Source organism: Dioscorea cayenensis, chromosome 7 (genome assembly GCF_009730915.1).
Source record: "Dioscorea cayenensis subsp. rotundata cultivar TDr96_F1 chromosome 7, TDr96_F1_v2_PseudoChromosome.rev07_lg8_w22 25.fasta, whole genome shotgun sequence".
NCBI classification, from domain to species: domain Eukaryota; kingdom Viridiplantae; phylum Streptophyta; class Magnoliopsida; order Dioscoreales; family Dioscoreaceae; genus Dioscorea; species Dioscorea cayenensis.
This window is the reverse complement of record NC_052477.1, coordinates 4,486,081-4,497,235: the sequence shown is the minus strand read 5'-3', so window position 1 is coordinate 4,497,235 and position 11,155 is coordinate 4,486,081. Positions and strand designations below refer to the sequence as shown.

The window sequence follows — 11,155 nt, the reverse complement described above, 5'->3', positions numbered from 1 at the left end:
TCTTCTTAAGCCTTAAGCAAATTTGAGTTCCTTTTGACTCTTTGGTAGGAAATCCAAGAAAAAAAAAACAAAGGTGGAAAGCTGATTTGTAACAAGTTCTAAAATATATATATATATATATATATGTACACACCTTTAGGAGACATGAAGGTAGAGTGGTGAACTTTTATTGAAGATAGTTTTGTAATTTTTGAAAGTGAACGGTATGTTAAGTAAGACCCAGAAGTTGTTTTGGCTTTTAATCTCTGAAGGTTTTTTTTTATTATGTTTTTTTTTTTATTTTTTTTTTATAATTTGTATGATCGAGAGATTATATAAGTAGGCACCTGAAGTACAACACCACCAAAAATAATAATAAGTCTAGTTTGAGGTTAGGGAATAATTGTCAGTGCATAACAATAAACATTAGTTTTCCACATCACCCAAAGAAGGAATTTATAATATAAATGTAATAATAATGAAGAATTACAAGAAAATTACACAATTTATTTGTGGTAATTGATGGAGCATTTAGGTAACAAATATAAGGATGAAAAAAAAGAAACATAATATGAAAATTTTCATGTAGTTAACATCACTTGATGAAAATTTCATTTTATTCACAAAAGTTTGCCCTAAATTTCATAGCTCAGCGGTGAAAATAACAAACAAATCATTTTGAATAACTTTTATGCAATACATCATACCCCCAGAAAATTTTCTTGAATCACTCTGTGCTATAATACATGCAAATTTGCTATATAACTTGACAAACTCTGATTCATCCGAATAAAAGTATAACAGGTACGTTTCGATGTAGATGAAGTATATAATTTTGATACTATTTAATGCAAAGAACAAACATTTTACAAACTAATATTTTCAAACCCTGCAGTCAAAAGAATATCACAATTCATCCTTAGGTTGATCATAGCAATCCTCATCCCAATCAAAAGGGAACTTCAATTTGGCTGCAGTGTGGGGCATGTACCAGTCATCATATATAAATCTGCAAAATAAATAAACATATATATATATATATATAATATCAGAAGCCATAATCCTGATCAATCAATGATTAGTGTTGTAAATGAAGTAATGTGTTTGTTAAAAGCTCATAGGCCTGGCTCATCTCACTAGGGGTGAGTAAAACCGGGTACCCGACCCGATTTTTAAAACCGGATCGGGTACCCGGTTTTTCGGATCGGCAAAAGCTTGACCCGTATCCGACCCGGTTTAAATCGGGTACTAAAAATCGGGTACCCGGTTTAAACCGGATCATATATCGGATATTCGGATCCAAATTTAAGTTTCATCTCCTCCATGGATTTTTTTTATATAACAACATCAACATTCATAATAATAATAAAAAAAAAACAAATATGAGAAACTTGTAACTTATAAAGAGGATTAAAACCTTACATTATTCTTCCCACAAAAAAAGTCAAAAACATAATAAAGAGTTTCACCAATTTTAGACATAAAGATTTGGAATTTTTTTCCTTTTACTTTTAATCCTAGAAGAGTTTAAATTTATTAATATGTATATATATAATATAACTATATATAAGTAACTCTTTAAGTATTTAAACGAGGGATTTTTATTTTTTTCTACTTACACCCTTGTAAAATTTTAAATTTATTAATATATATAATAAATTTAAATTTTATATGGTCTAAAAAGTAAAAAAGAAAAAAAATTATCTTCAAGGGTTTAAATGAGAGATTTGGATTTTTTTTCTTTTTTACTTTTTAAACCATATAAAATTTAAATTTATTATATATCTAATTATCTATCTATATATAATTATATATATAAACGAATATATTAAAAACCGGATCGGATTCGGATACCCGGTTTTTAATTTCTCCTGACCCGTATCCGATCCGGTTTTCACCTTAAAAATTGGGACCGGGTACCCGACCCTCTTTTTCGGATCGGGTACCCAAAAAATTCGAGTAAAAAAACCGGATATCGGATCGGATCATCAGATCCGGATTTTTTTGCTCACTCCTACATCTCAGTACGGTTATTAAGCTAAATGAGCGATTCCCGAAACTATTAACCTTGTAAGATAAGGAGCAGAGCCTGAACAACCCTAAGCTCGGCTACTCATTTATAGTATCATTAAAAACTCATTTATAAAAATTATCAAGAGGAATGGACATGGTTTATGTTTGTACCTCAATATTTATTTTGTTATATTATTGTTAATATGTTTAACGAGCCTTTTATTGAGCCTGAACTTGAGCTTGAACTCGAGACATGCCTTAATATGATCCTATACACGAGCTTAAATGATTTTGTATCTTAAATGATCCTTGTGCTCAAATTGAGCTGCCTTAATATGATCCTATACACGAGCTTAAATGATTTTGTATCTTAAATGATCCTTGTGCTCAAATTGAGCTGAGCTAAGCTTTATTATGATTTATTAAACGGGATTCAAATGTCACTTTGCTTAGTCAACAAAATAAATAAATAAAAATAAATAATCAAACTTTAATAGAACTACCAAGCCGAACCTGAGCTCTACATTTTCTTAATGAGCCGTGTCCGAACCTAACAAATGAACCTTGAAGTAGGCTTGATTCAAGCTCGGGCTCAGGTAAAAAAAAATGCAGGCCAAGCTTGAACATGGCAAAGCTTGGTTCAACTTGGCACCGCACGATTATAGCCCTATCAATGATTCAATTTAGAACTGGGCATCGAGTTTCTAGTATGTTCATTATTTGCTATTATATCATTTTTCTTATTGTTAGACCTGAATCACTAGGTAATGACTAAAAAATGGCACATACGATGAACTAATGTCTTGAGTATAAGAATATCAAAGCTCATCCTTAGGCTGATACAAACATTCCTCGTCCCAATAATAAGGGTACTTTAATTTGGCCGCTGCATGTCGCATGTCCCAGTCATTGTAAATAAATCTGCAGGAGAATGTAGCAATTATGATATTGATGCATTATTCAACACGGTATTGAGTTCCTAGTGCACAATACAACATGAGAAAGTCCTAGTAGAAAATTATTGACATGTCAAGAATTAGTTAGTAACTTCTTGTTTACCAAGAAGCCTTGTTGAAACATATAATTCGTGTAAAAAGTTAGAGAAACAACCACTCCTCAAATCTTGAGATTGTCTAGAGTCACCACAAAAAGATGTGAAGTATAGGTATTCTGTTGAACCTTGAGATTGACTAGAATCACCATAAAATGATGTGAAATATAGGTATCCTGTCAAACCTTGAGCTTGTCTAGAATCACCACAAAAAGATGTAAAGTATAGGTATCCTGTAAGCTACAGTAAGACTACATGCATTTCATATGCTATGGTTTTGTGATATATAATATCAGCACACTTGAGTGATATTTAACCAAACAGTATGGGGCTGCGGAATTTTAGCACCGTATCAACTAATGCAATGGCAACATGATCACATTATATGCACTAATCATACTACTGATATAAATTTAATGGGTAGAAGATAACTAACATTTTGGCTGGTGGGCGAGATACTATAGCAAGTAACTGTAAATCCTCATCTTCACTTGTGTTCCATATCTGCATAACCAAATAAAAGAAATGGAATCAACTTGAGATACAACCATATGTATTGCCTATGATCTTACAATAACGAGGTTCCACATTAATTAAAAAAAAATTGATAATTCAAAGTTCTATGTCTAAAAGTTAGTCAGTTTGCGAAATTTGAAGAACTGCATGCCTTTCTCAGGGAGGAACTGCATGCCTTGCAAGTCTACATTTACCAATTAAGTTTCTAGGAGTTCTACGACATTAAAGCTTCTATGAGTTCCAAGCATCCAAAGCATAAAAATAAAATCTAGTTTTTAGGTTTTTGTGTTCAAAACAGAAGATAGTGAAATGGGTTTTGCTAAGATAAATGCATGACTATTGTCAAATTTTATACCCCCAAACAGATGCTCTGCTTTATGCTACTTAATATCTTAAGAAAATTTAAAAGCAAGCAACACTGTAGAGCAATTGTGAAAAAAGTAAGATACAGAAAGAGATGTGGATCTCATTAAAAAAACCTCAATACCTGATGTGGGTCATTCACAGGAACAATAAATGTGGCATTTGTATAAATAGGAAACTCATTAGGTTTCCCAGGGTGATTAAATGAGCTTGATGCAAGCAGGAGGGTGCCTTTTCCTTTCAATATTATAAACACCTCTTCACATGAGTGTCTATGGATCGGTGTCCGAGATCCAGGAGAAAATGTTTGAAGCCAAACCTCAACCTGACAATAGAAATTGAATACATAAAGGGATAACCAATTCACTAAAATCACATGAAAGATTGTGAAATTTACAGAACACATCCTGGAACAAATTTCAAGTTAAGCCTATGAAAAGAATTTTCATAAAAAGAAACCTGTATCATTGCAACATGCTAATGCTCATTTGGGTGACTAACAATCATCATGATTCCCCTAATCTCCTCTATGCTTAGCCAAATATGTTCATAATGGTGAAATGATTTCTAAGATACATGCTATATAGATTAAGGTAGAAGTCATTCTTATGGTTGTTTTAATGCCCAGAAATATAAAGATCTAAAATTCAAACTAGGAGGATGAAAGTTAACGAGAAGTTCACGAAATGGAATCGCAAGGTACAAAATAAGTGTCTTTCCATATTGCCTAGTGGCTAGTGTGAAGACCTAAGACCATTCCATACTACAATTAGTTCAAAAACGTAATGTGTATATTTGCATTCAAGGGGTTTACAAAGCCAAGACATCTGTAAAGGGTCAGATATCATCATATCAGGAAAGTTAAGAAAAAGCTACAATGCAACTAATGGCTTTATAAATCAAAATTCAACAACATACCTCCTTAAGTCCATGGGAAAGTGCACCAGCAATGGTGATATGTGACAATCCCCCTCTTCCAAAGTTACTTTGAAATGCATTGCTTATGTTTCTCACAATAGGACCTGGAAGAAAAAAAACGTAAGAGTAATTTTGGATGGTAAAACTGCCAACCTGATATTGTCGTCTACCCTGGTTAATAAAAACAGAAACTACAAAAATTGAGTATCCATGATAACATTGAAACATCTAGATAAAAATGGAAATATATCACGAACCTTCATCGTCGTTTCAATTTTATTCCAATCATTTCTTTTTGGCATCAATTCTATGATAAGCTATTTCTTTATTCCAATTCCATATTTCAAAGTCTAATTCATGTCCTCTATCATTTCAAAATCAAACAACCGTGATTTTTTTTTCTCTAAGTAACAATTAGGGGGCCAATGCAATGGGACATGGATCGAGCTTTCAACTCAGAATAAAATAGATGCCAATGAAAGTTTGGAATAAGAACATTTCAAGGAAAAACCAAAAATCCATGAAATTTTGGATTAATTTTGACAAACTTACCAAATAATAATAATAAGAAGAAGAAGAAGAAGAATAAAGCACACAATAAGAATCCAACATTTAACACATTTGGTCAATATATTCCTTCTTTTCTATGGAAAACAAAGTATTATCCTCATATGACCAGGTAATATTAGTTTGCTCTTGCTTTGTAATTGTTTCAACTAGAATCAGTACACACATCTATCAAAAAAAAAAAAGAAAAAAAGAAAACAAAAACCTCAATCAGAGCCCCAAGAGAATATGAATTTCATAAACATTGAACACATTTCCAACAAATTGAACAAAATCATGAATTCAATAAACTGGTAGTAAGATCAAGAAGCCAAAGAAGATGGAAACCGAAGGCGAGAGAGTATTAACAGCTGATGCAAACCTTGGTAGGCGCAGTGAGAGGAAGCAGCATCAGAGGAAGCCAAGAGAAGCAAGAAGAGGAAAGAAAGGACTTGCCACGATAGAGATACTGCTCCCATTGCTGCAGATCTTCAATGTTTCGGCGAGAACGACGATTGATGAGCTCCGTCCGCTCTCAATTGCCAGTAGGGTTCATATCTGGAAAGATCCTTTGCAAAAGGGCCCTTTTTTTTTTTAATCTATTATATTTAATTATATATATATATATATATAAATATCTATATCTATGCCAATACATACATACATAACGTTAATCTTATGCCCTAATAATCTCAATGATCGACACGTGTTTTTTTTTTTAGAACTATAGCATTATTACTATATATACATATATATATATATATATATATATATATATATATATATATATATATATATATATATATAATAGGGTGTAGCATTTATACGTCAAAGTTTGGTCCAAATTAAGTCCAATAATGCATTTAGAATGGTAGGCTTATTATTATATATAATGTATAGTGTCAAAAGTATGGTCCAATCTATACATGTTCATAGATGCATTCATACAAAGTAATGATAGAGGCTAATTAATATGGGTTAGGATGATTTTATTAATATATATATATATATATATATGTTACAAAAGTCAACAATTATTTAACGCAAGATGACTATTTTTGAATTATTTAACACAAATGTACACAAGTGATTAAACAGTGATTCTATTTAAAAAATTAATAACTAAAAACTTTCCAAATCTTTATATATATAATCAAGGAATCCAGTCATTATTTTGCAACAAACTAAAAAACAATATTAAGCCAAGTATGCATTTATTCTTAGTTAGTTTAAAATTGGTATAATACCTTAATTAGTTCCTCTACTTTTCTCTCTCTTCCCTTTTGACCCCTCTACTCAGAAATGCTCCCAAGTAGTCCCTCTACTCTTCAAAATTGTTCTATTTAGTCTCTTCTACTCTAAAATAGGCCAATTATTGCCTGTATTTTTTAAGAGGAGATGGACCAGATAGAAAGAGATTAAGGGTATATAGACTAAATTGGGTCATTTTCAAGAGTAGAGGGATTAGTGGGGCGCATTTTTAAGTAGAGGGACCAAAAAAGAAGAGAGAGAACAGTAGAGGGACCAATTCGGGTAGGTATAATATCCGAATTGGTCCCTCTACATTTCTGTCTCTTCTTTTTTGACCTTTTTACTCAGAAATGCTCCCAAGTAGTCCCTCTACTCTTGAAAATGGTTCTACTTAGTCTCTTTTACTCTAAAATAGGTCAATTATTGACTATATTTTTCAAGAGTAGATGGACTAGATGGGAAGAGATTAAGGGTAGATGGATTAAATTGGCTCATTTTCAAGAGTAGAGGGATTAGTGGGGTGTATTTCTAAGTAGAGGAACCAAAAGGGAAGAGAGAGAAAAATAGAGGGACCAATTCGGGTATTATACCATTCGTGTATTATACCTTTAAAATTTCCCATTTATAAAACCTGATGTTATATTTGGATTTTTTTTAAATATTCTTATTGTTTTTTTAACTAAATAGTTTAAAATGGACATATCTTTTTTATTTTTTTCTGTTAAAAACCTAAATAATATTTTTCATTATTATTATTGTTATTTATAATTGTTATAACATTGTGATAGTTGGATTTATTTGCAGGTAAAAAATTTTAAAAAAAATGAAAAATTAAAATTTTGTTGTTGTTACCGTGTAATTTAAAGTAATACTGAAGGAATTTCTTGAAAAATTAAAGTTACCACCACCAATTTATGAATGTGAAAAAATGACCCTGATCATGCCTTATGCTTGATTTTAAATAAATGATGAGGCCAATGGGAAGAAAAGTACATTAATTTAAGTTTAAAGCTCACCTCTTAATGTCAACACCTATATCCCATGACCTATATTTCATGGTTTTTGAGAAGTTCCTCCATGCCTTATGCTTTGTCCATATTAAACATGAAGATATGTAATGTTTTATGCTTTTAATCCTTTTAAACTTTGAACTACAGTCATCATATAGTTTCTCTCTCTCTCTCTCTCTCTCTCTCTCTCTCTCTCTCTCTCTCTATATATATATAATATACATCTATCTATCTATAGATCTTAAGTTTTGACAATTGGTGCATGATTCTTGCTTTTTTAAAATAAATGATGAGGCAAATGGGAAGAAAAGTTAAGTAACTAAGTTTAAAACTCACCTTTTAATGTCAACACCTACATCTAAGGACTGCATCTAATTTTTTTTTTTAACAAGATGTTCCTCCATGGCTAATGTTTTGTCCATATTAAACTATGAGTAGATGTAATGTTTTGTTTTTCTTAATCTTTTTTAAAATTTGTTCTACAGTAATCATATGAACCATTAGCATGTGATCAAATAGTCAACGCATGTGAAAATATAATAATTAAAAACATATCCACACTTTCTATATAATTAATCAAAGGCATGCGACCAGTTTACCTAACTTCTTAGTTTAACAATCAAATATTCATCAAGCACGCGCAACTACATCTTTTCACTCTATGATTTTTCTATTATTATTATTATTAGTAGTAGTAGTAGTAGTAGTAGTAGTAGTAGTAGTACATGATAATGCAATTAAGGCATGTGATAATTTCGGCAATGTTGTTCATAATTTCAAATAAAAATAGACATGCAGACAAACTCAAACATGAGAACAAATGCAAGAAACCCCACTGGAACATCATCCTCTCCCTGTGAGTTTGCTTCGCCATCGCCGACAGTGTTCGTACATTCAATGTCTCCGATATCTTCTCCTCCAACCTCGACTTCTTCTGATCAGCCCCTACCTTGCCATGACCACTCTCTCTACTTTCATCACTGTCATCATCACAAAAGATTCTGTAGGCTGTGTCGACTTCAAGCTAGAATCGGTTCCTGAGTTGGAGCTCCAACATGTCTAGGCTCACCAGTATGTCAGTATGGTGCATATGAAAATAACTAATTTTTTTAATTTACTAACAATGGAAAAAATATCTCAAGGGATAAGAAAATGGAGGAGTAGAAAATTTATTTCAAGAAGATATAAGTGAAAGAATAGGGAGAATATTAGGGAGAATTAGAGATGTTGATCTTTTTTGTTCATTAATTTCCCTTGATTTTTTTATTTAAAAACTTTTTAATGAGAGGTATGAGACTAGAGAAAATAAGAACTCAATTTTTTTTCCCAAATTGAATTTGGATTCAATATCTGATATTGTTGTTATGTTTTTGTTGGCATGTATTAGGTTTTAGAGAAGTAGAGTTGAAGCACTATTTTCCGTTTTTAAAAAACTTACATATGTTTTGCTTGAAATATGGTCAAAAATTTGAGTTTGTTAGTGTTTAGTTTGTACTATTTAAATGCAAAGAAAAAAATATTGAAAGCAATGTGTGAAGAGGAATTCAAGTTTTTTTTTTTTCTGTTTGATTTTCTACATGAAAAATGCAAATATGGTTTTTATACAATATTCTGTCAATTATTACAATGTTTGAATTTTCTTCTCCAATATTAGCTTAGAACCTACATATGTAAAAACTTTATATGTGTATTTATTTTAAAAAAAATCCATGCTAAATTTTATTATTATTAGATGTTATTTATCTTCATTAACTCTAATTTATGAAAAAATATATTTATATATTTAAAGATACCCACAACGTTAGCGCATACCACCCTACTAGTATGTGTATATATTTATCCCTAAAAACACCTTGCAATAGTTCTAAAAGAGTACTTGTTTTCCTAGGCGAAAGGACATTTTTGCTTCAAACCATAATAAAATGGCTAGTTTACAAAGATATTTTGAGAATTAAAAATTTTATAAATATATATATATATATATTATTTAATTGTAATAATTTCTCTCACACCAAAGCTATAACATTTTCTTCTCATTCTTAACCATTCTTATTCTCAATGTTTTCAAGTTTTTGATATTCTTCGTTACCTCCAAGTTGCATTTGAAAAAGATCGAGCATTAAATTATTGTATTCCTTTCAAATATATATATATATATATATATAATATTTTGAAAAAAAATGGATAAACTATATATTCATTGAAATAGGATGAGAGTGAACACCCAACGACTACATAACATGGAAAAGAAAACACAACTGAATGGAAGCCAGTCAACAAGCAGTGGAGACTGATATAACAACTAAGGATAACAAAAAAAAAAGATTACAACAAAAAGAAAAATCATCATGGGAAACCAAAGGATCGGGGGTGAGCAAGACCCAGCTCCTAGTTACTCTGTCCTTTGCAAGTGATTGCCTTATTTTGGAAATTTTCCAAGGAACTCCAAACTATGTTTTGCTATGATGGAGGTGTTCTCCAATTTCATCTTCTTCCAATTTGGTGATGCTTCTGGAGATTAGCTGCCCGTGCCTATATCCTTCTTCTTTAGAGCGTGGGGGCGGAGCCACATACTTTGCTTCCTCTGACCATCTAGATGATGGTTTTTTTTAGTTTCTCACTCCTCCTAGCTACGTTGTTCATAGTGGGAGTTTGGTTAGTTGGAATGATAGAGATAGCAATGCTACCTAAGTCTAGGAAGATACATTTGATCCTCTTTGCAGGATCTAACTTCAAATCATCCATAGTGCTTCTGTTGATATCATGGGGGTCTGTGGGTATTTGAGTTTCAAAGGCAGCCATCACATCTCTTAGAGGTTCTGCAAGTTCTTCTTCCAAGTATTTTCCAAAGACCTCCTCGTCTTCCTAACCCCCTAAAAGGTTACGTGGGTCAGCTTCTGGTAGTTGTAGCTGCTCCAAGCACCATGCAACCCCAGTGTACTACCACATATATCTTGCGATAATAGTTTATTGTAGTGGGGGTGTAGAAGCATCGAAATAGACTTCAAGTGCACAGTCCAGTTCAGCTGATGAGCAGGAATGATGTAAGACTGTTATGGGATTTGGGATAGACAACATAGGGTTTAAGTTGTTTGTAGTTGAATTAGATTGGTGACCTACCTTGGGCGCACCATCGTGAATATAGTCTTGTTTTAAGTTTAATGGAATGCAGTTAGGTTCAAGACCCTTTGGTGGTAATTGGTTAGGTTCCATATGGTTGCGCTCAGACTTAAGTAATAAATCTTGATTCAACTTCAAAAGATTGTTGGGTTCATTAGAGTAATTAGAATCACCAACTTGGGTGGACTTTGAAATAGCAAGAGCTTAAATGTGACTGTGTTGTGGCCCATCTATTGCACATTGAATTCCATTGGGTTTAGTTGCATAATCATGAATAACCATTTGAGAGGGGCCACCCACCACTAAGCCACCATCATTGTGCATGTGAGCCATAGGATTGACGACACATGGTGACTTAGTTGTATGATCATGGGGAGCCATGTGAGAG

General features: G+C 32.2%; 1 protein-coding gene across 2 annotated transcripts; it reads right to left on the bottom strand.

Annotated features, from left to right (window-relative positions):
* Positions 1-635: 635 nt before the first annotated feature.
* LOC120264263 (auxin-binding protein 4) lies at positions 636-5,970 on the bottom strand. 2 transcript variants are annotated; one of them, XM_039272064.1, is made up of 6 exons: positions 5,769-5,970; positions 4,841-4,944; positions 4,047-4,247; positions 3,480-3,547; positions 2,782-2,913; positions 636-988 (listed from the first exon to the last, which is right to left on the bottom strand). In XM_039272064.1, exons 1-5 carry the CDS (start codon positions 5,863-5,865, stop codon positions 2,811-2,813), a joined length of 573 nt encoding a protein of 190 aa, XP_039127998.1. In that variant the 5' UTR covers positions 5,866-5,970; the 3' UTR covers positions 636-988; positions 2,782-2,810. The 2 variants fall into 2 exon arrangements, with proteins under 2 accessions (XP_039127998.1, XP_039127997.1); XM_039272063.1 differs by lacking the exon at positions 2,782-2,913.
* Positions 5,971-11,155: the final 5,185 nt, after the last annotated feature.

What these genes read in the sequence shown, in the direction of transcription:
- LOC120264263 (XM_039272064.1), bottom strand. Translation starts at nt 5,865, where the DNA reads ATGGGAGCAGTATCTCTATCGTGGCAAGTCCTTTCTTTCCTCTTCTTG. An exon ending in TTTCCCATGGACTTAAGGAG is followed by an intron (nt 4,248 to 4,840) that starts GTATGTTGTTGA and finishes TTCTATTGTCAG; the next exon opens with GTTGAGGTTTGGCTTCAAAC. An exon ending in TCTCGCCCACCAGCCAAAAT is followed by an intron (nt 2,914 to 3,479) that starts GTTAGTTATCTT and finishes ATTCTCCTGCAG; the next exon opens with ATTTATTTACAATGACTGGG.